The sequence below is a fragment of the Phalacrocorax carbo genome, chromosome 31 (genome assembly GCF_963921805.1).
Source record: "Phalacrocorax carbo chromosome 31, bPhaCar2.1, whole genome shotgun sequence".
NCBI classification, from domain to species: domain Eukaryota; kingdom Metazoa; phylum Chordata; class Aves; order Suliformes; family Phalacrocoracidae; genus Phalacrocorax; species Phalacrocorax carbo.
In genome coordinates this window covers 291,626-315,045 of record NC_087543.1, presented here as the reverse complement: position 1 = coordinate 315,045, position 23,420 = coordinate 291,626, and the positions used below count along the sequence as shown (strand labels likewise).

At 67.3% G+C, this 23,420-nt stretch overlaps 3 protein-coding genes and 1 long non-coding RNA gene across 7 annotated transcripts; all 4 read left to right on the top strand.

Annotated features, from left to right (window-relative positions):
- The first annotated feature begins 362 nt into the window (after positions 1-362).
- Positions 363-3,641, top strand: SIRT2 (sirtuin 2). Of its 2 annotated transcripts, XM_064437325.1 has the most exons (16): positions 363-436; positions 534-580; positions 686-725; positions 844-960; positions 1,095-1,136; positions 1,238-1,344; positions 1,464-1,520; positions 1,648-1,716; positions 1,809-1,938; positions 2,208-2,267; positions 2,371-2,426; positions 2,533-2,609; positions 2,701-2,752; positions 2,870-2,937; positions 3,193-3,259; positions 3,367-3,641. In XM_064437325.1, exons 1-16 carry the CDS (start codon positions 421-423, stop codon positions 3,556-3,558), a joined length of 1,197 nt encoding a protein of 398 aa, XP_064293395.1. In that variant the 5' UTR covers positions 363-420; the 3' UTR covers positions 3,559-3,641. The 2 variants fall into 2 exon arrangements, with proteins under 2 accessions (XP_064293395.1, XP_064293396.1); XM_064437326.1 differs by lacking the exon at positions 2,870-2,937 and having other exon boundaries at positions 3,367-3,505.
- Positions 3,642-4,823: 1,182 nt separating this feature from the next.
- HNRNPL (heterogeneous nuclear ribonucleoprotein L) lies at positions 4,824-12,949 on the top strand. 3 transcript variants are annotated; one of them, XM_064437420.1, is made up of 13 exons: positions 4,827-5,098; positions 5,995-6,113; positions 6,187-6,424; positions 6,584-6,669; positions 6,911-7,007; positions 7,086-7,158; positions 10,018-10,089; positions 10,180-10,460; positions 11,798-11,919; positions 11,995-12,196; positions 12,298-12,355; positions 12,480-12,575; positions 12,665-12,949. In XM_064437420.1, the coding sequence occupies exons 1-13, from the start codon at positions 4,856-4,858 to the stop codon at positions 12,721-12,723; spliced, it is 1,746 nt and encodes a 581-aa protein (XP_064293490.1). In that variant the 5' UTR covers positions 4,827-4,855; the 3' UTR covers positions 12,724-12,949. The 3 variants fall into 3 exon arrangements, with proteins under 3 accessions (XP_064293488.1, XP_064293490.1, XP_064293489.1); XM_064437419.1 differs by having other exon boundaries at positions 12,447-12,575; XM_064437418.1 differs by having other exon boundaries at positions 4,824-5,098; positions 10,018-10,460.
- A 265-nt stretch (positions 12,950-13,214) lies between these two features.
- ECH1 (enoyl-CoA hydratase 1) lies at positions 13,215-18,739 on the top strand. The gene is made up of 10 exons (XM_064437421.1): positions 13,215-13,299; positions 14,324-14,556; positions 14,626-14,714; positions 15,894-16,018; positions 16,098-16,146; positions 16,214-16,278; positions 17,273-17,343; positions 17,458-17,529; positions 17,612-17,762; positions 18,600-18,739. The coding sequence occupies exons 2-10, from the start codon at positions 14,417-14,419 to the stop codon at positions 18,702-18,704; spliced, it is 867 nt and encodes a 288-aa protein (XP_064293491.1). The 5' UTR covers positions 13,215-13,299; positions 14,324-14,416; the 3' UTR covers positions 18,705-18,739.
- A 2,868-nt stretch (positions 18,740-21,607) lies between these two features.
- On the top strand, positions 21,608-23,200 carry LOC135310204 (uncharacterized). The gene is made up of 4 exons (XR_010370388.1): positions 21,608-22,222; positions 22,332-22,373; positions 22,450-22,639; positions 22,950-23,200. It is a non-coding gene; the product is annotated as an uncharacterized LOC135310204 (long non-coding RNA).
- The last annotated feature ends 220 nt before the right edge of the window (positions 23,201-23,420 follow it).

Here is a 23,420-nt window from a genome sequence, read left to right as displayed (position 1 = left end):
TTCCGTCGCGGAGCGCGCAGGATACGCCGGGAAGCGCGGCGCTCTCCGCCTATCAGCGCCGCGCCGCGGGGCACGCCGGGAGGTGCGGCTGCAATGGTTGGGCGGGCGGCGCGGGGCACGCCGGGAAGTGTGGCGCTCTCCGCCTATCAGCGCCGCGCCGCGGGGCACGCCGGGAGGTGCGGCTGCAATGGTTGGGCGGGCGGCGCGGGGCACGCCGGGAAGCGCGGCGCTCTCCGCCTATCAGCGCCGCGCCGCGGGGCACGCCGGGAGGTGCGGCTGCAATGGTTGGGCGGGCGGCGCGGGGCACGCCGGGAAGCGCGGCGCTCTCCGCCTATCAGCGCCGACTCGCGGTGCACGCCGGGAGGTGTGGCGGGGCGCGGGGCGCGCTGGGAGGCGTGGCCTGGGCAGCGGCCGGCGCCCATGGCCGAGCCGGACGGTAACGGGGGGCGGCGGGGCCGGGCCGGGGGAGGGGGGCGGCGGGACCCCCCCCTCCCTGGCGCATCGCTGACACCGTCGTCCTTCTCTTCCCTCAGCTCCCGGTGCCCGCGGGGAGGAGGCGGAGCAGGACGCGGAGTCGCCGGTGAGTGCCCGGTGCAGGCGGCCAGGTCCCGGTCGGGCCTCCCCGGGGATGGAGACCCCCGCCAACACCGGCTGATCCCCGCCCCCCTCCTCCGGTCTCCCGTAGGCCTCCGATACCGAGCCCGGCGCTTCGGGTGACTCTGAAAGTAGGTGTGGGGGAGGCACGGGGCCACGGCGGTCCCGGCGGGGAGCGGCGGCGAGGCCCCGGTCCCGGTCCCGGGGGTGGGGTGGGTGCCGGTGGCTGATCCCCCTCCCCCGGTGCAGTGGAGCTGCTGCGGAGCCTCCTGTCCCGGACGCTGGGGCTGGGCGGGGAGAAGCCAGAGAAGGTGCTGGACGAGCTGAGCCTGGAGGGAGTGAGCCGGTTCCTGCAGAGTGAGAGATGTACGGGGCGATTTCTGGGGGGCTGGGCGGGAGTTGGGGGGTTGGGGGGAGATTTGAGGGGGACTGGGGGGATTTGGGGTGCAGGGGGGTTATTGTCCCCCTCTCAGACCCCTGTCTGCTCTGCCCTCCCCCAGGTAAGAACGTCGTGTGCATGGTGGGCGCCGGGATCTCCACCTGTGAGTACAGTTTGGGGTGGGGGCTTACAGGGTGGGGGACACGCGTACGGCACCACGGGGGGACCCTGATGTGCCCCCCGCCCCCCGCCCCCCGCCCGCAGCTGCCGGGATCCCCGATTTCCGCTCGCCCGGCACCGGGCTCTACGCCAACCTGCAGAGCTACGACCTGCCTTACCCTGAGGCCATCTTTGAGATCAGCTTCTTCAAGGTACCCCCATACCCACCCCCACGCTTTAGGGGGATCCTGGCCCTGCCAGGGAGGGTCCTGGCCCTCCGGGGGGCTCGGAGACCCCCTCCATCCCCTGAGAGCCTCCTCTCATCCTGCAGCAACACCCCGAGCCCTTCTTTGCCCTGGCCCGGGAGCTCTATCCAGGGCAATTCAAGGTAAGTCCCTCCCCAGCCTCAGTTTCCCCTCTCTGTGTTTCCCCTTCCCCCCTCCCCCCAAAAAAAACAGTCTGTGGGGGCTGTCCCCCCAAAGTGACCCCCCTGCTCTATCTGTCCCCCCTCCCAGCCCACGGTCTGTCACTACTTCATGCGGCTGCTGCAGGAGAAGGGGCTGCTGCTGCGCTGCTACACCCAGGTAGGGACCCCCAGCCCTGAGGAGGGGTTTTGGGGGTGTCCTGGGGGGGGGTCGGGGCACCCCCTCACCACCCCCGCCCCGTGCCTCGGCAGAACATCGACACACTGGAGCGGGTGGCGGGGCTGGAGCCCGAGCTGCTGGTGGAGGCTCACGGCACCTTCTTCACCTCCCACTGCCTGCGCCCCTCCTGCCGGCAGCCCTACAGCCTCCAGTGGATGAAGGGTAGGGCGTGGGGGGGTGTGAGGGGGCGTGGGGGGGTGTGACGGGGGTGTGGGACCCCCCCGGGGTGCCTCTGCGACTGGTGGGGGCAGCATGTCCCTCGGCTGGGCAGGGGGGCCCCATCCACTGGGATGGGGGTCCTAACGGGAGCCTGTGCTCCCCCAGCATGCCTCCGCCCCCCCCCGTGTCCCTCTGTCCTTTCCACGTCCCTCTGTCCCACCCTGCGTCCCTCTGTCCCTCCCACTGAGCTCTCCCGCCCCCGTCTCTTCCAGAAAGGATTTTCTCGTCCCTCGTCCCCAAATGCGAGAAGTGCCAGAGCGTGGTGAAGCCTGGTGAGTGGGGAGGGGTCAGGGAGGCCGTGCTGCCCCCCCCATGCTCCAAGGGGGTGTGTGGGGGCCCCCTTCAGCCCTTCCACTCACCTCCCACCCCCCCCAGACATTGTTTTTTTTGGGGAGAGCCTCCCATCGCGCTTCTTCACCCTCCTACAGTCGGTGAGTGGTGTGAGGGGACATGACGTGGGGTCCTGCATCCCCCCCCGGACTGGGGGGGGCACAGTCGCCACATGGTGACACCTGTGTGTCCCGTCATCCCCCCCAGGACTTTCAAAAGGTCGATCTGCTCCTCATCATGGGCACCTCGCTGCAGGTCCAGCCCTTCGCCTCTCTCGTCAGCAGGTCGGGCCCCCCCGGCCCCCCCCACTCCCCACTGCCCTCCCTGCTCCCCACTGCCCCCCCGTGACTGTCCCCTCCTCTCTCCGCCCCGCAGGGTCCCCACCAACACCCCCCGGCTCCTCATCAACAAGGAGAAGACGGGGCAGGTGAGGGGGTTTGGAGAGACTGCTAAAGTGGGGGGGGGGGGGAGAGGGGGTTGGGGGGCACTGAGCGGGCAGGTGCTGCTGCTCCCCCCACCCCATCACCCTTATTTCACCCCCCAGAGCGACCCCCTTATGTCCCTCATGGGCTTCGGCTGCGGCATGGACTTTGATTCGGACAAGGCTTACAGGCAGGGGGGGCTTGGGGGTGGGGGGGGGTTGTGGGGGTCAGGGGGGGCTTGGGGAGGTTGGGAGGGGCCACGGGGCATTTGGGGGGGACTGGGGGAATCCCTGGGGGGCTGGGACCCTGGCTTCCGCAGGGCAACACAGGTCGTATAGGCCCCCAGCTCCGTACGCCGTAGTGGAGTGCTGGGGGGTCGGGGACCCCCAAGGTGGTTTTGGGGACCCACCTGTGCCCCCTCCCATGGGTTCCTCTGTCCCCGCAGGGACGTGGCCTGGCTGGGGGAGTGTGACGCCGGCTGCCTGGCGCTGGCCGAGCTGCTGGGCTGGAAGGTACCTCCCCTCCATCCCAAAAAGCAGTGATTTAGGGGGGGTCCCGGCTTCCGTGCCCCCCCATCCCCGCTGCATGCCTGCCTCGCTCACCGTCCCTGTCCCTGCAGAAGGAGCTGGAGGAGCTGGTGCGGAGGGAGCACGCCGCCATCGACGCCAGGGCTGCCCAGGGGGGCGACGGCAAGGCCCGGGGGGGCGACAGCAAGGCCCCGGAGGGCAACGGCAAGGCCCAGGGAAGCAAGGGCGAGACCCCCAGCGGTGACGGTGATCGCCAGGGGGGCAGCGGGCCCCCCACACCGTAGCAGGGGGGTGACATGAAATGGCTGCAGAGGCGGGTTATCGGCATCGCCTGTTCTCTTCTGGGGGCTGGGGGGGACACACAGGCCGGGGGGGCAGGGGGTTTCGGTGGGAGGGGGGTGCTTCGGGCCCCTTTCCTGTCCCCACCAGGGAGTGGAGGGACAGGAATGGGGGTCCCCGGGATGCTGGGGGGGTCCCCGGGATGCTGGGGGCTACGGGGGCTGGGAACAAGGGGTTACTGGTGCGTGGGTTCCTGGTTATTGGGGAGAAGGGGGGGTCCCTGATTATTGGGGGGTACTGGCATGGGGGGGGTGTCTCTGGTTACTGGGTGCTATTGGGATAGGGTGCCCCAGTTACTGGGGGACACTGGGGTGGGGGGAGCCCTGGGATGCTGGGGTTAAGGGGTTCTGACCCAGGGACCGGGGAGGGGGGTGGGAACTGGGGTACTGGGGCTGCCCCCGCCAGCAGTGCACGGCCTGGGGGGCCCCTTGTGGCCCCCCCTTGTCACCATAGAGACCGCGACCCCTCATTTTTTTTGCCTTCTCCCAGTTTTTGTGCAATAAAACGTCTTATTTGTAAAACCTGGCTGCGTCCTGGCCGGCCCTGTGGGGTGTTCGTGGGGGGTCGCTGCCCCGTTGAGGGGGATCCCCAGGGGGACCCTGCCCGGCCATGCGGGGGGGGGGTCCCGGGGGTGCCGACCTGAGGGGGCGCGGTGGGTAGTGCCCCCGCCAACGGGCGCGAGCCAATCCGAAGTGAAGGCTGAGGGAGACGACCAATCGGGGCGCGGGGCGGCAGGCGCGGGTGGTTTGATAGGCGAGATGGTTAGCCAATGGGTGGGGAGCTGCCCTGGCGGGCTGAAGACGATGCGAGAGACATGAGAGAAGCCAATCAGAGCGAAGAGTGGTTGATTGGCGTTGCCTTTGACCAATAGTCTGAGGAGCCGCTGCCGAATGGCCCTCTGGGAGCAGTCGGAGAGGCGGTAGACGAAGGCGGAGTCTGAGTGCAGGGCCATGAAGAAGGGCGGGGCACCGTTCAGACAGGCAGCCGCTCTAGCCAACCAGCTCGGTGGGCGGGCGGACGGACGTGGAGTGCAACCAATAGAAGCCGGCAGCGCCGCTGATGGGCAGAAGCGCGGGCGAATGGGCGCAGAGCCGGAGGGCCGGCGGGTCCAATGGCGGCGGAGGGCGGGGCCGGCGGCGTAAGAGCAGCGCCGCGAGCCAATGGGCCGCGAGTCCCGCCTTGAGTGGCGGGGGGGCGGGCCAATAGGGGCGTGGCGGAGGCGGCGCGGTGGAGTGAGGCGCCATGTCGCGGCGGCGGTGGCGGGGCCCGCAGAGCGCGGAGGGCAGCGGCCGCGGGGGCGAGATGGGGAAGATGGCGGCGGGCGGGGGCGGCGGGGGCGGCTCGGGCCGCTACTACGGCGGGGGTGGCGGCGGCGGCGAGGGCGGCCGCGCTCCCAAGCGCCAGAAGACGGAGAACGCGGAGCCGCCGCCGCACGGGCCTGGCGGGCCGGGGGGGGGCGGCGGCGGGCCCGGCGCTGCTGGAGCGGTGAGCGGTGCCGGCGGGCGGCCGGGGGCGTCACGGCGGGGTCTGGGGCGGGGGGCGCACGGTGGGGCGGGCTGGGGGGTAGGAGGGGGCCAGAACGGGGCTAAGCGTGCCCCTTGGTGGCGGGTAAGTATGGTGGAGGGGTTAGGGCTTTTGGGGAGTCGGCCGAGGCCTGACGAGGGGGGGGCTAAAACGAGGCCATAGTGGGCCTAAGGAGGGTTGGAAGTGCGGAGCGGGGTAATGCGGGGGTGACGGGAGGGGATTTGGGCGGTGCTTGGGGGATCAGGGACTGCTTGGGGGGGCAGGAGGGGGTGTGGGGGGTATTGAGGGGGTCAGGGACTGACTGGGGGTGTGTGGGGTATTTAGGAGGTCAGGAACTGCCTGGGGGGTAGGAGGGGGTGAGAGGAGTATTGGGGGGGCCAGTGGCTGGGGGGGGGCTACGCAGGGTAGGCCAAGGACTTGGGGGGGCTCAGGTCAGGGCTGGGGGGTGCACAGGCTCGGCCTTGGCTTGGTCAGGCCATGGAGTGCTCAGCACCATCAGGGAGAGGGGGAATGTCTCTTGAGGGGCAGGGCTGGACCCCAGGGGTCTGCAGAGCGTCTGGGAATGGTTTGGGGGGAGGCAGGGCCCTGCAGGGTCTTCGCCGGTGTCCCCCAGCAGCGCCAGGAGCTCTTCGGTCACACCAAGTTCAAAACTGCTCCCTCTCTTAACCAAGGGGTGGGACCCTCGGCCACGGTGATGGGTGGAGGGTGGGCTGAGATTCTCGGAGCGGCAGCCAAGACCTTATCTGGGGTAGTTTTTCTTGGGGGCGCCCCAGATAAGCATAATTTTGGGGGGAATAAAAAGGCGTCGGTGGCTCTGGGTGGGCACCGTACTGAGCTAACCCCTCCTCTCCTGCCAGGAGAACTACGACGACCCCCACAAGACGCCTGCCTCCCCGGTGGTACACATCAGGGGGCTGATCGACGGCGTCGTGGAGGCTGATCTCGTGGAGGCCCTGCAGGAGTTTGGCCCCATCAGGTGAGGAGACGCGTTGGGGGACGCACATGGCAGCACCGTGGCGTCGGTCTGACCGTGGCCTTTGCTGCCCCAGCTACGTGGTGGTGATGCCCAAGAAGAGACAAGCCTTGGTGGAGTTTGAGGATATCCTCGGCGCCTGCAACGCTGTTAATTACGCGGCCGACAACCAGATCTACATCGCCGGTCACCCCGCCTTTGTCAACTACTCCACCAGCCAGAAGATATCCCGCCCCGGGGACACGGACGATTCCAGGGGTGTCAACAACGTCCTGCTCTTCACCATCCTCAACCCTATCTACTCCATCACGACGGTGGGTGACATGCTGGGGGGACCCAAGGGTTTTGGGAACACGGAGCTGGGCACGTGGATCTCTCCCGACCCTGGCATCCGCTGCTTGAGGGGGCCCTGGGGGGCTGCCAGTGTGTTTCAGGCGTGTCCCTCACTGCTTCTCGCCTCTCCTCTCCCGCAGGACGTGCTGTACACTATCTGCAACCCTTGTGGCCCCGTGCAGAGGATCGTTATCTTCAGGAAAAACGGTGTCCAGGCCATGGTGGAATATCCTTCCGTGCTCCCATAGCCCCGGGGCTGCCCCTCTTGTGTTGTTTCTGCTGTGGGGGTTGGTTTGGCTCTGCCTCAGCCGCCCTCTGCCGTGTCCTGGCCCGCTGCGGGGAGGGAGAATTACCCGTGTGCTCGGGGAGCCGTACTGACACACGGCGTGCTGGGATCCGTCCTCCTGGACAGCATAACCCACCCTAAAAGCGCTTTCATTTCCATAAACGTCCTTAATTCTGCCAACGTTTGACTCGGTGCAGAGCGCCCAGCGAGCCAAGGCGTCCCTCAACGGGGCCGACATTTACTCCGGGTGCTGCACGCTGAAGATCGAATACGCCAAGGTAAGCGTCGCCGCCGGCAGCGCACCCTCGTGGGGTGACGCCGCTGACGCCTGACGCTCCTCCGGGTGTTCCTCGCAGCCCACGCGCCTCAACGTTTTCAAGAACGACCAGGATACCTGGGACTACACCAACCCCAACCTCAGCGGACAAGGTAATCTCCGATGCAGCGCGTTGTACCTACGCACACGGTCGGGCACAGCACTCTCATACCGACCCACAATATGTAATGCCATTCGCCTGCCCGTACCTTCAGCCGGAGCTGGTCTGGGCTCGACGGGGAGAGGGCTCGGGGTGGGGCGAATTGAGTCGAAAATCCGAGCGGCGATGGCCGGGGGTTTCTCTCGGCGGTTTGTTCTGCGTATTGCTTGTCGGGGAGCACCGGTGTCAGGCGCGTGAAGCGAGGGGGGAGTCTCTGCACCAGCGATACGCGGTTGGTTTTTTTTTATCTTTAATGAGTTTCTGGTGTTTTGAGGGGGCGGGGGGGGAGGGTGGGAAGTGCCATTGCTTTCTTGTGTCTGCCCCGCTGCCGGCTCTTTGCGTGCCTCATCTTCCGAACCGGATTTACCAAACCGGGGCTGCATCACCCTCCCGGAGCCGAGGGGCGAGTTGGAGACGCCCCTGGCCTGGCAGCGGGGGGCACCCGGCCTCTCTGTAAGACCGGAGGGGAGACGCCAGCTCCCTTGAGCTTGAGAAGGGGTGGGGGTGGGGGGGGGGAAGACACCCCCCCAAACCCTGCGCTGGCGGGAGCGGACCTCTCCCACTCCCAGCTGGATGCCGGGGCGGCCGTTGACGCCCTCCGTGTCGGGCTGCGCAGGGTCAGCCCCGCACGGGCAGCTCGGCGATGCTTGTTTTGGTTTTTTTTGTTTTTTCTTTTTGAAAGTAAAACGCTTCATGTTTTAAAGCCGGGGTGTCGGCGCCGGGCGGCCTCGACCGCTCGAAGCGGGGACGGGGGTTCGGGCGGGGGGGGGGGGGGCGGGGGCGGGCGCGGGGTTGGGGGGTGGGAGCCGCTGCGGGAGCCGCCGAGCCACCGTCCGCCGGACACCCCTGCTTTTCAAAGCTGCAGAGCCGTTCGGGTGCGGACGCAAGCAATGGCATTACATGACTTTAGCGAGGGGCAGGGGCAGAGCTCCCCTCCCAGGTACATACGTAGAAGATGTGCAGAGCCGCAGGGGCGAGAGGGGCTCGCTGGGAAGCGGGCAGGGGGTGCGGTAACGTGGCCTTTCCCAGCTCCGAGCAGTCATTTGCACATAACCCCGGGGACCGTACTACAGCGGAAGTCCCGAATGGGCCGTGACCTGCCTCTGCACATTCCTCACACCACACAGTGTAGAAACCTTTACTGGAGAAAACACGCAGCATCCAGAAACAAGCAGCAGCTTGAGCTCATTACATCAAGGACACAACACCGTGGCCCAAGGACTATCTACAGCACAGAGAGAGAAAGAGGCGCAGCATGCCACAGCAGACATTTACCTTTACTTACCAAAAGCAGACCAAACCGAACCCACGAATGTACACAGAACTAGAAAACACAGCCCAGAGGGTCCTCAAAACAAGCCCAGCAGCGCTCTTACCGGAGACCGGAGTAGATCTGAGGCCCTCCAAGACCTTAGGATTGCTCTCAGCACGGTTTGGTTTGGGAGGGCAGTTCCTTTGCTTTACGCTGTTTCTCCTGCAGTCCTCAGCTGCCACCATATCAGCGCCAAGCGGAGAAAAAAAAAAAACCAAAAACAAACCAAACCAAAACAAACCAAACCAACCCCCCAAAAAAAAACCAAAAAAACCAAAAAACCAACCCAAAACACCAAACCAACACAAAGCAACCCACCCAAGGGCACACAGGTCCCTAGGAGGCCGTAGCCGGGGCCGTGCGGGTCCGGCGCTCGAGCCGAGACACATTTCCATTACAGAGGAGACACGCACACGGGAAAGAGCTACACAGAGCCAGAAGCACCATTTTGTTACAGCACCACACAAATTGCAGGAGGTGAAACACGGAGGAACACTCTCATTTATCACACCTTTATGTCCTCTCTCTCGGTATCTTCTGAGGACAAAACAGCTGTGAGACCTTTTTTTTAAAAAAAAAAAAAAAAAAGATTTTACTTTTTTTTTTTAAAGAAAAATTGTAGCGGTTTTGTGCCTTTGACCTGTGTTTATGACTCTGAAACCATGTGATGCAGGGTCGCAGTGTATGTTTGATGGGACGCCATCTTTCAGAACTGTGCTAACTCACTCTTGAAGCGTCCAATGGTAAGAGAAATACAGAATTTTTATATGACAATGGACATTGTACTTTGTACTCCCGCTGTAAGTAGCCCTTTTCAATCTTTGTAATCGACTCGGAATAAACCTGTACGAAACCCGGTCGTGTAAAGGGAAGAGAAGAGCAACTGTACGGTGACATGAGCGTGTTTATGCCTTGTACGTGATGGCTCGTTTTAACCTGTTACTGCTGTTGCTTTGCTGCCTGTACCAGTCTCGCTCCCTCTCCCGTTTTGTCGGGGCGGGGAGGTGTCTTGCCACCTTTTATTATTTAATTTATCTTTTTATTTTTCCTTTCTGTACATTAATTTTTTTATTATATTATTATTTATTTATTTTTTTAACGGCTGTGTAGAAACTAGCAGCATCCCGGAGGCCGGGGGGCACGGAGTGGGGCGCTCCCCTCGCCGCACCTCCCTCCTAGTCAGCTTAGGGGCGGGGGGGCGGGGGGCCGGGGCTGGTCCCTGGTGGGTGGGAAGGAGGGAGGGGAGCTCCCGGGATCGGGCCCCCTCGCTCCGGCCGGGGCTCTCCGTCCCCGCTGGGAGGAGACGCGGGGGTCCCGGTTGGGAGCGGGGCGCAGGGGTTCGGAGCCAGCCCCGCCGTCCCCCTCCTGGGGTAGCTGGGGGATCCCCAAAGCCTCCCCGGGGCCAGGCTCGGGCGTCGGGGACCGGAGGGGCCCCCGGCGCCCTGGGGAGCGGTGTCCCCCCCGCCCCGAGACCACCCTAACCTCTCCTTCCACCCGCAGGAGACCCGGGCGGCAACCCCAACAAGCGCCAGCGGCAGCCCCCGCTCCTGGGAGACCACCCTGCGGAGTACGGTACGGTGGGGGGGGGGACGGGGGACAGGCAGTGCTGGGGTGGGGGGCAGACGGCGCCCCGGGGGGGTCTCCAACCCTCTCCCTGCGCAGGAGGACCCCACGGCGGGTACCACGGACACTACCACGACGAGGGCTACGGCCCCCCGCCGCCCCACTACGAAGGGAGAAGGATGGGCCCCCCGGTGGGGGGGCACCGCCGCGGCCCCAGCCGGTACGGCCCCCAGTACGGGCACCCGCCGCCGCCCCCGCCGCCGCCGGAGTACGGCCCCCACGCCGACAGCCCCGTCCTGATGGTCTACGGCTTGGACCAGTCCAAGATGAACTGCGACCGCGTCTTCAACATCTTCTGCCTCTACGGGAACGTGGAGAAGGTAAGCGGCGGGCGTTGCTGGGGGGGTCTGCAAGGGGGCTCCCTTCCACGGCCGCCCCTTCCCTCCGTCCGTCCCTCCGCCGCTGGCCCCTTCCTTCCCTCCTTCTGTCTGTCTGTCCTTCTGCTACTGGCCCCTTCCTTCCCTCCTGTCTGTCTGTCCTTCTGCCGCTGGCCCCTTCCTTCCCTCCTGTCTGTCCTTCTGCTGCTGGCCCCTTCCCTCCTTCTGTCTGTCCGTCCTTCCGCCGCTGGCCCCTTCCTTCCCTCCTTCTGTCCTTCTGCCGCTGGCCCCTTCCTTCCCTCCTTCTGTCTGTCCGTCCCTCCGCCGCTGGCCCCTTCCTTCCCTCCTTCTGTCTGTCCGTCCTTCCACCGATGGCCCCTTCCTTCCCTCCTTCTGTCTGTCTGTCCTTCTGCTGCTGGCCCCTTCCCTCCTTCTGTCTGTCCGTCCTTCCACCGCTGGCCCCTTCCTTCCCTCCTTCTGTCCTTCTGCCGCTGGCCCCTTCCTTCCCTCCTTCTGTCTGTCCGTCCCTCCGCCGCTGGCCCCTTCCTTCCCTCCTTCTGTCTGTCCGTCCTTCTGCCGCTGGCCCCTTCCTTCCCTCCTTCTGTCTGTCTGTCCTTCTGCTGCTGGCCCCTTCCCTCCTTCTGTCTGTCCGTCCTTCCACCGCTGGCCCCTTCCTTCCCTCCTTCTGTCCTTCTGCCGCTGGCCCCTTCCTTCCCTCCTTCTGTCTGTCCGTCCCTCCGCCGCTGGCCCCTTCCTTCCCTCCTTCTGTCTGTCCGTCCTTCTGCCGCTGGCCCCTTCCTTCCCTCCTTCTGTCTGTCTGTCCTTCTGCTGCTGGCCCCTTCCCTCCTTCTGTCTGTCCGTCCTTCTGCCGCTGGCCCCTTCCTTCCCTCCTTCTGTCTGTCTGTCCTTCCGCCGATGGCCCCTTCCTTCCCTCCTTCTGTCTGTCCGTCCTTCCACCGATGGCCCCTTCCTTCCCTCCGTCTGTCTGTCCGTCCTTCCACCGCTGGCCCCTTCCTTCCCTCCTTCTGTCTGTCTGTCCTTCTGCCGCTGGCCCCTTCCTTCCCTCCTTCTGTCTGTCTGTCCTTCTGCTGCTGGCCCCTTCTTTCCCTCCTTCTGTCTGTCTGTCCTTCTGCTGCTGGCCCCTTCCTTCCCTCCTTCTGCCGCTGGCCCCTTCCTTCCTTCCTTCTGTTCCGCCGCTGGCCCCTTCCTTCCCTCCTGTCTGTCTGTTTGTCCTTCCGCCGATGGCCCCTTCCTTCCCTCCTTCCGTCCGTCCGTCCTTTCCCCTGCTGGCCCCCTCCTCCTGTCCGTCCGTCCATCCTTCCACCGCCGGCCCCTTCCAGGTGAAGTTCATGAAGAGCAAGCCGGGGGCGGCCATGGTGGAGATGGCGGACGGCTACGCCGTGGACCGGGCCATCACCCACCTCAACAACAACTTCATGTTCGGGCAGAAGCTCAACGTCTGGTAGGTGTGGGCTGGGCGGGGGGCGCAGGGGCCCGGCGGGGGGGCGCAGCGAGCTGAGCGCCGCCCGCCCCACAGCGTCTCCAAGCAGCAGGCCATCATGCCCGGGCAGTCCTACGGCCTGGAGGACGGCTCCTGCAGCTACAAGGACTTCAGCGGCTCCCGCAACAACCGCTTCTCCACGCCCGAGCAGGCGGCCAAGAACCGCATCCAGCACCCCAGCAACGTCCTCCACTTCTTCAACGCTCCCTTGGAGGTGACCGAGGACAACTTCTACGAGGTACGTGGTTGGGGGGGGGGACACACGACACCTGCGCCCTCCTCCTCCTCCTCCTCCTCCTCGCCGCCTCCCCCGCCAACGCCCCTCCCTTCCCCGCACAGATCTGCGACGAGCTCGGCGTCAAGCGGCCTTCGTCGGTCAAGGTCTTCTCGGGGAAGAGTAAGTGCGGGGGGGCAGGGAGCGGCCGCCCGGGGGGTGCTCCCTGCCCCGGGGGGGGCGCGCGGGGGGCAGGGCGGCACGGCCGCCGCAGCCGCCGGGCTGAGGAAGGGACACCCCCCTGCAGGCGAGCGCAGCTCCTCGGGGCTGCTCGAGTGGGACTCCAAGAGCGACGCCCTGGAGACCCTCGGCTTCCTCAACCACTACCAGATGAAGAACCCCAGTAAGTGACGCCTGGGGTGGGGGGAGCCCCCCCAAAACCGTGTCCCCCCACCCCAGACCCTGCTAATCCTCCTCTTTCTTCTCCCCCAGACGGGCCGTACCCCTACACGCTGAAACTCTGCTTCTCCACCGCCCAGCACGCCTCCTAACTGGGACCCCCACCCCGAGGGGGACCCTGACCTCCCCCAGCAGGTTGTTTTTTTTTCCCCAAAACCCTCTTTTTTTTAAAGGTTGGTGTTCAGTAGTGACCACCTGGCGCCCTGCCCCGTACCCCGCCTGCATTTTTAAGAATGGATGTACATGTGCTCGCTCCCCGTGTCCCCCCCCTCCCCGCTGCATCCCCCCGACTTTCAATAAACTCATTTGGAAAACAAACCCAGCGGGTTTGGGGCAATTTGGGGGGATATTGGGCAAGGGTGAGGTGCGGGTTTTGGTGAAACCGTGGCTTTGTTCCCGTCGCCGGGATCTGAGGGGGTTCAATCCCCCCACACACACCCCGGTCCTCCCCGGTTCCTCGGTAGGGACGGGCAGAAGGGGGCACTTCCGCCTCGGTGGGGGCGGGATACAGGGGCACTTCCGCCTCGGCAGGAAACGGAAGTCACCCCGTGCGGGCGCATCACGTGGGGGGAAGGGGTGGCGCTCTGGCCACCGCCCTCAGTGTCCCCGCCAGCGGAGGACCGTGCGGGAGCCGATGGCTGCGGGGCTGCGGGGGCTGCTGGGGAGACGTGAGTGGGGAGGGCCCGACCCGACCCGACCCCGCGCCCGCCCTTAGCTTCCCCCACCCGCCCCCCGATGCCCCCGGCCAGGCCTAGAGCCCCCTGTGACCCCCCCCACTAACCTTGACCCCCAGTTAACCTGCCAGTCCCCCCGTGTCCCCCCGCCCCCGGTGCCCCCCTCCGGGCCCCCCAGACCCAGTACGTCCCAGAACTTTTCCAGTGGCTTCTTGTCCTTTCCCAGTACCCCCCGCGGCTCCCAGTCCTTCCTTAGCGAACCCCAGTGCCTCCCAGCCTTTCCCTTCTGCCTCCAGTGGGTCCCAGCCCTCTACCAGTGCGGCCCAGTACCCTCCCCCCCCCCTTCCCTAGTGTGTCACAGCAGCTGCTGGTGGGCCCCAACCCTTCCCCAGGGTGTCCCAGTTGGTCCCTAGGGGCTCCCAGCCCTTCGCCGATAGATCCCAGTCCCTCCCCAGTATATCCTAGTGCCCCCAACCCTTCTCCAAGAGGTCCCAGACCCTCTCTAGGTACCCTCAGTTCCTCCCTAGGGGGTCCCAGTCCCTCCCCAATATGTCCCACTGCACCCAGCCCTTCTTCAGTGGGTCCCAGTTTCTCCCTAGGGGCTCCCAGCCCATCTCCAATGGGTCCCAGTCCCTCCCCAGTATGTTTCAGTGCCCCCAGCCCATCTCCAACAGGTCCCAATCCCTCCCCAGTGCATCCCAGTGCCCCCAGCCCTTTGCCTTTAGGTCCCCGTCCTTCCCCAGTGGGTCCCAGTGCCCCCAGCCCATCTCCAATGGGTCCCAGTCCCTTCCTAGTGTATCCCCATGCCCTCAGCCCATCTCCAGTGGGTCCTGGCCCCATTCTAGTGCCCCCAGCCCTTCCCCAACATGTCCTAGTCCCTCCCCAGTATGTCCCAGTGCCCTAAGCGTTTCTCCAGAGACCCCCAGTCCCTCCCCAGTGCCCCCAGCCCTTCTCCAGTGGGTCCTAGTCCTTCCCCAGTGTGTCCCAGTGCTCCCAGCTCTTCTCCAATGGGCCCCAGTTCCTCCCCGGTGGGTCCCGGTCCGTCCCCGGTGGGTCGCAGCGCCCCGGTGACGGGCTGGGTGCAGCAGCGCTGCGGGTGCCGGCCCGGCTGATGGCGGCGGAGGCGGCGGAGCGGCGCTCGCCCGGCCGCAGCTTCGAGACGCTGCGGGTGACGCAGGAGCGGGACCGCGTCCTGCACGTGGAGCTCCACCGCCCCGAGAAGAGGAACGCCATGAACGTGGCGTTCTGGAGGTAACGGGGGGCACCCGGGGACCCGTCCAGGACCCCCGGACCCCGTCCCCACTGTCGCCGTCCCCGCAGGGAGATGGTGGAGTGCTTCCAGGACATCGCCCGGGACTCGTCCTGCCACGCCGTCGTCGTCTCGGGCGCCGGGAAGATCTTCACGGCTGGTGAGGGCTGGGCGTGGGTTCCCCTCCCGGGACTACCCTGTCCTGGCGAAGGGGGGTCGGGAGGATTTTGGCTCATTTAGGAGGGGAACCTAGGAGCTGGGGGGGTGTTTTAGCTGCAGCAGGGGAGACCAGGGGGCATCTTGGCCCACCTGGGAGGGATTGAGAGCGTCTTGGCACCAGCTGGAGGGAACTGGGGATTCCTTTGCCCCAGCGTGGGGGGATCTGGGGTACCTTTGCCCCAGGCAAGGTGGGCTTTGGGGTTCCTTTGCCCCAGCCAGGGGATGTTTGGGGTTCCTTTGCCCAGCCAGGGAGGATCCTTTACCCCAGCCAGGAGGGGTTTGGGGTTCCTTTGCCCCAGCCAGGGGAGGCCTGGGGGTTCCTTTGCCCCAGCCAGGGGGGGTCTGGGGTTCCTTTGCCCAGCCAGGGGGGTCTGGGGTTCCTTTGCCCCTGCCAGGAGGGGTTTGGGGTTCCTTTGCCCCAGCCAGGGGAGGCCTGGGGCTTCCATTGCCCCAGCCAGGGGAGGCCTGGGGGTTCCTTTGCCCCAGCCAGGGGAGGCCTGGGGGTTCCTTTGCCCCAGCCAGGGGAGGCCTGGGGGTTCCTTTGCCCCAGCCAGGGGAGGCCTGGGGGTTCCTTTGCCCCAGCCAGGGGAGGCCTGGGGGTTCCTTTGCCCCAGCCAGGGGAGGCCTGGGGGTTCCTTTGCCCCTGCCAGGGGAGGCCTGGGGGTTCCTTTGCCCCTGCCAGGGGAGGCCTGGGGGTTCCTTTGCCCCTGCCAGGGGGGGTTTGGGGTTCCTTTGCCCCAGCCAGGGGGGTCTGGGGTTCCTTTGCCCCTGCCAGGGGAGGCCTGGGGGTTCCTTTGCCCCAGTCAGGGCGGGTCTGGGGGTTCCTTTGCCCCTGCCAGGGGAGGCCTGGGGGTTCCTTTGCCCCTGCCAGGGGAGGCCTGGGGGTTCCTTTGCCCCTGCCAGGGGAGGCCTGGGGGTTCCTTTGCCCCAGCCAGGGGGGGTTTGGGGTTCCTTTGCCCCTGCCAGGGGAGGCCTGGGGGTTCCTTTGCCCCAGCCAGATCAGCAGCGAGGGAGATCAGCAGCGCCTGGGGGTGTCTCAGCCCTGGCTGGGGGTCCGGGGGGGTCCTGGCCACCCCAGCCCGCAGCAGGGAGCAGGCGGTGACGGCACGTCCCCGGGCAGGGATCGACCTGGTGGAGATGGGCAGCGTGTTCATGGGGGTGGAGGGCGAGGACGTGGCCAGGAAGGCCTGGAACCTGCGGCAGAAGCTCCGCGAGTACCAGGAGACCTTCTCAGTGCTGGAGAAGGTGGGACGGATGGACAGACAGACGGACAGACTGGGGGGGGTTGTTCCCAAGCCCCTCCCAACGCCCTTCTCTCCCGCAGTGCCCGAAGCCGGTGATCGTGGCAGTGCACGGCGCCTGCATCGGCGCAGGTGAGCTGGGGCCGGCGGGGGCCAGCCTGGGGTCCCTCCCCAGCGGCTCAGGGTCTTCTCCTGGCAGGCGTCGACCTCATCTCCGCCTGTGACATCCGCTACTGCACCCAGGACGCCTGGTTCCAGGTGAAGGTAGGCGGGTGGGGACCCTTGGGGGACCCTGGGGTGTCCTGGTGGCTCCTTGGATGTCCCCGAGACCCCTCAGGTGTCCCTGTGGCTCCTTGGATGTCCCCGAGACCCCTCAGGTGTCCCTGTGGCTCCTTGGGTGTCCCCCGAGACCCCTCAGATGTCCCTGTGGCTCCTGGGATGTCCCCGAGACCCCTCAGATGTCCCTGTGGCTCCTTGGGTGTCCCCGAGACCCCTCAGATGTCCCTGTGGCTCCTGGGATGTCCCCAAGACCCCTCAGAATGTACCTGTGGCTCCTGGGATGTCCCCCAAGACCCCTCAGATGTCCCTGTGGCTCCTGGGATGTCCCCAAGGCCCCTCAGATGTCCCTGTGGCTCCTGGGATGTCCCCAAGACCCCTCAGAATGTACCTGTCGCTCCTTGGAAGTCCCCCAAGACCCCTCAGATGTCCCTGTGGCTCCTTGGATGTCCCCGAGACCCCTCAGATGTCCCTGTGGCTCCTTGGGTGTCCCCAAGACCCCTCAGAATGTCCCTGTGGCTCCTTGGATGTCCCCGAGACCCCTCAGATGTCCCTGTGGCTCCTTGGGTGTCCCCGAGACCCCTCAGAATGTACCTGTGGCTCCTTGGATGTCCCCCAAGGCCCCTCAGATGTCCCTGTGGCTCCTTGGATGTCCCCGAGACCCCTCAGATGTCCCTGTGGCTCCTTGGGTGTCCCCTGAGACCCCTCAGAATGTACCTGTGGCTCCTTGGATGTCCCCCAAGGCCCCTCAGATGTCCCTGTGGCTCCTTGGGTGTCCCCGAGACCCCTCAGATGTCCCTGTGGCTCCTTGGGTGTCTCTGAGGAGCCTGAGACATCCTGGTGGCTCCTCCGGTGTCCCTGTGGCTCCTCGGACATCCCCGTGACCTTACGGATGTCCCTGGAGCCCCTTGGCCATCCCCACGGCCCCTCCCACATCCCTGTGTCCCCTCGGGTGTCCCCTCACGTGTCCCCATGCCCGCAGGAGGTGGACATCGGGCTGGCAGCCGACGTGGGCACCCTGCAGCGTCTCCCGAAGATCGTGGGCAGCCAGAGGTGGGTGGGGGGGTGACGGGGTGGGGGGGGGACACACCGAGGGGCTGGTGGCAGGGGAGGGGACCTCGGCGGGGAGACCCCATCGCACCCCACAACCACCGCCCCCCCCGGCAGCCTCGTCAACGAACTGGCCTTCACCGCCCGCAAGATGATGGCCCCCGAAGCGCAGAGCTGCGGCTTGGTGAGGTACGGCCGCCCCCCCGCCCCGGGGAAGGGTCCCCCGTCCCGGGGGCGCCCGGCCCCGCTGGCAGCCCCTCTTCGCCCGCAGCCGCGTGTTCCCCGACAAGGCGACGCTGCTGGAGGGAGCCCTGGACGTGGCCGCCGCCGTCGCGGCCCGCAGCCCCGTGGCCGTGCAGGGCACCAAGGTGAACCTGCTCTACTCGCGGGACCACCCCGTCCCCGAGAGCCTCCGCTACATGGTGAGCGGCCCCCTCCCCGCCCGGCCGGGACCCCCCGCCCGGCCCCAAACGCCGGGTCCCCCCGCCCCCCGGCGTGGTCCCTGTCCCCTCTCCCTGACCGCGACGGCGTCCCCATCGCCGCGACGTCGCCATCCCTGCGCTGTCCCTGTCCCCCTCCCCATCCCCGCGGTGTCCCCCTCCCCATCCTCACAGTGTGACCCCTCCCCATCCCCGCAGTGTGTCCCCCTCCCCATCCCCACAGTGTGACCCCTCCCCATCCCCGCGGTGTGTCCCCTCCCCATCCCCGCGGTGTGTCCCCTCCCCATCCCCGCGGTGTCCCCTCCCCATCCCCGCGGTGTGTCCCCTCCCCATCCCCGCGGTGTCCCCCTCCCCATCCCCGCGGTGACCCCTCCCCATCCCCGCGGTGTGTCCCCCTCCCCATCCCCGCGGTGACCCCTCCCCATCCCCGCGGTGTGTCCCCTCCCCATCCCCGCCGTGTCCCCCTCCCCATCCCCGCGGTGTCCCCCTCCCCGTCCCCGCCGTGTCCCCCTCCCCATCCCCGCGGTGACCCCTCCCCATCCCCGCGGTGTGTCCCCTCCCCATCCCCGCGGTGTGTCCCCCTCCCCATCCCCGCGGTGTCCCCCTCCCCATCCCCGCGGTGTGTCCCCCTCCCCATCCCCGCGGTGTGTCCCCCTCCCCATCCCCGCGGTGTCCCCCTCCCCATCCCCGCGGTGACCCCTCCCCGTCCCCGCGGTGACCCCTCCCCATCCCCGCGGTGCCCCCCTCCCCGTCCCTGCCGTGTCCCCCTCCCCGACCCCGCAGTGCCCCCTCCCCACCCGTCCCCCCGCTCGCCCCCAGGCCACCTGGAACATGAGCATGCTGCAGACCGACGACATCCTCAAGTCGGTGCAGGCGGCCATGGAGAAGAAGGGCCCCGAGGACGTCGCCTTCTCCAAGCTGTAGGGCCGCCGCGGCCCCCAATAAATGGGGCTGTCCCCACGTCCCCGCGTCCCCGCTCCCGCCGCGTCCCCGGGCAGCGCGGGGAGGGATGGGGCGCGGGGGGCTGCCCTGGGGAGGGGGCCCCCGGGGGCGTTACGGTGGGGATGGGGGTCCCCATATCCCCAGTGAGCGCTGATGGGGACCCCGGGGTGGGGACGGGGACGAAGGCCAACGCGTGCCCCCCACCCCGCAGCACGTCGGGCCCCTCCTGGCCCCACCCGGCACCGGGGCGCCTGGGTCCCCCCGGTGCCACCTTGGGCAGGCCCCCCGTCCCCTCCCAACACCCGGGGGGCTCAAAGTTCGGACCCTGCCCCCACCGCCTGGGACCTGCCCTCCAGGGGTGGGTGTTGGGGCGCAAAGGGTCCCCCCAAACCGAGGGGAGACCCCAGGTGCCCGGGGGGTGGGTCAGCCCCCCCCTCACCCCGGTTTGAGCCCCCAGGGACCAGGCTTGCCCCGCCACCCCGAGCGGGTGGAGGACCCAGGTGTCTGGGTGGGGCGAAGGGGGGACCCCCACCTCGGTTTGGGGCTGTAACATCCAGCCCGGTGTCACCCTCACCGCCACCATCGTCACCCTCACCGCGCCCTTCGTCCCCGCGCCCGGCTACTTCCCCACCTACAACCCGGTTGGTATCATCCCTGGGGGTCCCGTGACACCCCCCCGGGGTGGGGACCCAGGGTCGGGGTCCCTGGGGGTCCCGTGACACCCCCCCGGGGTGGGGACCCAGGGTCGGGGTCCTGGGGGACCCTGTTACCCCCCGAGGACAGGGTGGGGACCCCGCTGACCCTGTGCTCCCCCCAGCCGCTGCCCTGCGTGGCCCCCGGGGTGGGGGGGGGCTCTGGCCCCACGTGGCCATCTACGTGCAGGGTGTCGTGTCCCCCCACGCCGACAGGTGCGGGGACCCTGGGGACCCTGGGGACCCTGGGGACCTGGCGTGGGGGGGTCCTGCTGTCCCCTTGCACGTGCGTGTGCACAGCCCCGGGCACACCCCCTTGGTGGGGGGGATGTGGGGGTGGTATGGGGGGGGACAGGGGGGCATGGGGGGACACGGGGGGATATGGGGGGACACAGAGGGACACGGGGAGTTACGGAGCGGACACGGCGGGGCATGAGCCACATGGGGCGATGGGGGGCACATGGTGGGGACAGGGGGGACATGGGGAGCTATGGGGGTCACGGAGGGGATGGGGGAGGGACATGGGGGGATGTGGGCCACACAGGGATGGGGGAGCGTGGGGCAATATGGGGGGGCACAGGGGGGCATGGGGGGGCACAGGTACAGCCTGGGGGCTGGGGGACAGATGGGCGTGCCCTGTGTGCCCCCCAGGCTTGGGGTGAGCCTGGCGAGGGGGATGCAGGGGGGGAGGGAGGGAAGAAGGGGTGGGCGGACAGATGGACGGCGCTGGGGGGGACAGCGGGACGGACACAGCCCCCCCTGTTGCAGGTTCCACGTGAACCTGGCGAGGGGGCTGGGGGAGGAGGCCGGCGTGGCCGCACGGGAACCCCCGCTTCGGGGCCGGGGGGCGGCTGGTGCTGAGCGGGGGGCGGTGGGAGCGGGAGCAGCGCCGCGGCCTCCGGCCCTTCGCGCCCGGGACCCCCTGCGAGCTCGCCGTCGCCCTCCCCCACCCCCCCCCCCCCCCCGCCTACCAGGTGTGGGGCTGGGGGAAGGGGGGCGTCTGCTGTTTGGGGGGGCCCGGGGGGCCCCGGGGGCTCGCCGGGGCTGTGTGGGGGTCTCCAAGGGGGATGTATGGGCACACATGGGGTATATGGGGTCCCAGAGGGGGTATAAGGGGACCTAAATGGCATATAAGGGGTCCCAAAGTGGGTGTATGTGTGTACGGAGGGTATGTGGGGTCCCAAAGGAGGAGGTACGTGCACACGCGGCATCTATGGGGTCCCAGAAGAGGACATACGGACGCACAGGGGTTATACGGGGTCCCAAATATGCATATATGGGGTGTCAAAGCAGCGTGTGTGTGCCTATGGGTGGTATATGGGGTCCCAGAGGGGGCTATAGGAGCCCACGTGGCGGATATGGGGTCCCAGAGGGGGCTATAGGAGCCCACGTGGTGCATATGGGGTCCCAGAGGGGGCTATAGGAGCCCACGTGGTGCATATGGGGTCCCAGAGGGGGCTATAGGAGCCCACGTGGCAGATATGGGGTCCCATACGTGGGCGCACAGGGGTGTATATGGGCACACGGGGGCTATAAGGGCCCTCCAAAGGCGATGAAGGGCACGTATGGGTGCAAAGGGGTGGGTACAGCAGGACGCGGCAGCGTGTGGGGGTTCCAGAGAGGGGTATAGGGGCGCATGGGGGCTGTATGGGGGCCCACAGGGTGAGCTATACGGCTACATATGCGGCCTCGGAGGGGGATATATGGGCTCACAAAGGGTATGGTGTGTTTCAGAGGAGGGTATTAAGGCACACAGAGGGTATGTGGGGGCTATATAGGGCTCCGAAGGTGGATATATGGGCACACACCGGGTATATGGGGGTCCCAAAGGGGGCTATATGGGCGCACAGGTTGTATACGGCGTCCCAGAGCCAGGTGGTGGTGGGGCTATAGGGCCATAGGGGCTGTATATGGCACCCCAAAGGGGTTTATATGTGCGCTGGGGGTCTCAGAGGGGGATGTATGTGTATAGAAGGGGTTCTATACCGTCAAGAGAGGGCTAGAGGGGCATATGTGGGGGCATATGTGGGGTTTCAAAGGGTGTATATGTGTACACAGGGGGCTATATGGGGCACGACAAAGGGCTCTATGGGGTCTGCAAGGGGACTGCATGGTCACACAGGGTGATATGTGGGGTCCCAAAGGGGTGGGGGTGTGTGTGTGTGTGTGTGTGTGTGTGTAGCTAGGCATATGGGGGTATCTGGGGTCCCAAAGTGGGGGGAATATGGGCATTGTGGGTCCCACATACGGGTCTATGGGAGCTGCGGTGGTGCTATATGGGCACACAGGGGTCTGTGGGGTCCCAAATATTTGTATTTGGGGTCCCCTGGGGAGAGGAGGGGGGTGTCTATATGGGCACACGGGGTCTATGGGGTCTCCGAGGGGGATGTAGAGACACACGGGCTGTCAGCGGGGTCCCAAAGGGGCTCTAAGGGCACATGGGATATATGGGGTCCTACAGAGGGGGAATATGGGGGCGTGGGGGCATGTGGAGGGGGGCGCTGGGGGATCTGCCCCCCCCCCGACAACCCCCCACCCCAGAGCCTGGTGAACGGCAGCCGCTTAGATGAGTTCCAGCCCCGGCATGGCCGTCACCGCCATGGGAGCCCCCCGCCCCGCTGGGACCCCCCAGCCCTGCCCCAGCCCTCCGCAGGGGACGTGCCCCCGTGCTTGTCCTGGGGGGGCGGTTTGGGGTGCTTTGGGGGGGGGTCCCCAGCACCCTGCAGAGGACCCAGGTGTCCTGGGGAACCGCCCCCATCCTCACTCTGCCCCGTCTCTCCGCAGGGCACGTACCCCCTTCCCACCATGGTGAGTCCTGGGGGGGGGGTGTGTGTGTGTGGGGGGGGGTGTCACCCTGGGAGGACCCAGGTGTTTTAGGGGACCCCCCCTCACCCCTCTTTCTTCTCCCCCTTCCCAGGACAGGTCCCAGGTTATCCCGTACCTGTAGAGAAACCCGCTGGTGAGTGCTTGGGGGGGGGGGGCACAGCCAGGACCCCCACCATGTCCCCACGCTGACCCTCTCTCCTCTCCCGCAGGTGATGGGGCAGCCGCCCGCCCTCCACCCGGTGGGGGGGGGGACCCCGGCTGGGGGGGGGGACACAGGAGGGCTGCTGGGGTCCGTGGGGGCTGGGGGGGGGTCCCGGCCCCGCCTCCCTCCCTGTCCCCTGCAGCCTGCGGCCTTCGTCGCCACCATCCCGGCCACTACTTCGAGGTGGGCGCACGGGGGTGGGCGTTGCACGAGGGTGGGCATCGCTTGCACGAGGGGTTGCATTGCACGAGGGTGGGCGTTGCACGAGGGTGGGCATCACTTGCACGAGGGGTTGCATTGCACAAGGGCGGGTGTTGCTTGCACGAGGATTCGCGTTGCACGAGGACCCCCAGGGCAGGAGCGCGGGCGGTGGGGTGCTCTCGGGGCGGGTGTTGGTGTGACACGAGGACACGCCGCCTGGCACGAGGCCGTGCGGGCCCCCCCCCCCCCCCCCCCCCCCCCCCCCCCCGCGGGAACCGTCCCGTCGGGATGCGCTTCCAGGGGCAGCCGCTTCTCCCACCGCCGGGACCCCCCCGCGACACGCTGCAGGCGGGGGGCGGCGGCGACCCCTCCTGCGCCCGCCTCTGCGCCCCACAGCCGGCCCCACAGCTGGCCCCACAGCCCGGCCAGCGCTGACCCCCGGCCCCCCGCCCCCGGGACGGGCTGGGGCTGGTCCCAGTCCCATCACCTCCTCTCGATCCCCCTCCCGCAGCGCTGAGCCCCATGACCCCGACCCCAGCCCTGTCCGTGTCCCCCCCGGTCCCAGCCCCCCTCCCAGTCCCCCCACCCCCACCCTATCCCCATCCCATCCCCATCCCATCCCCCTCCCAGTCCCCCCATCCCCAGCCCAGTCCCCCCATCCCCATCCCTGTTCCCATCCCAGTCCCCCCATCCCCATCTCAGTCCCCCCCATCCCCATCCCAGTCCCCCCCATCCCCATCCCAGTGCCCCCCCCATCCCACCCAGTCCCCCCCAGCC

Bases quoted from the DNA above. Each gene is read 5' to 3' on its own strand.
- ECH1 (XM_064437421.1), top strand. From the start codon at position 14,417: ATGGCGGCGGAGGCGGCGGAGCGGCGCTCGCCCGGCCGCAGCTTCGAG. The intron at 16,279-17,272 runs GTAGGCGGGTGG...CCATGCCCGCAG, and splicing joins ACGCCTGGTTCCAGGTGAAG to GAGGTGGACATCGGGCTGGC. The intron at 17,344-17,457 runs GTGGGTGGGGGG...CCCCCCCGGCAG, and splicing joins AAGATCGTGGGCAGCCAGAG to CCTCGTCAACGAACTGGCCT.
- SIRT2 (XM_064437325.1), top strand. The intron at 726-843 runs GTAGGTGTGGGG...CCCCCGGTGCAG, and splicing joins CGCTTCGGGTGACTCTGAAA to TGGAGCTGCTGCGGAGCCTC. The intron at 961-1,094 runs GTACGGGGCGAT...GCCCTCCCCCAG, and splicing joins GTTCCTGCAGAGTGAGAGAT to GTAAGAACGTCGTGTGCATG.
- HNRNPL (XM_064437418.1), top strand. From the start codon at position 4,856: ATGTCGCGGCGGCGGTGGCGGGGCCCGCAGAGCGCGGAGGGCAGCGGC. The intron at 7,008-7,085 runs GTAAGCGTCGCC...TGTTCCTCGCAG, and splicing joins TGAAGATCGAATACGCCAAG to CCCACGCGCCTCAACGTTTT. The intron at 10,461-11,797 runs GTAAGCGGCGGG...GGCCCCTTCCAG, and splicing joins TCTACGGGAACGTGGAGAAG to GTGAAGTTCATGAAGAGCAA.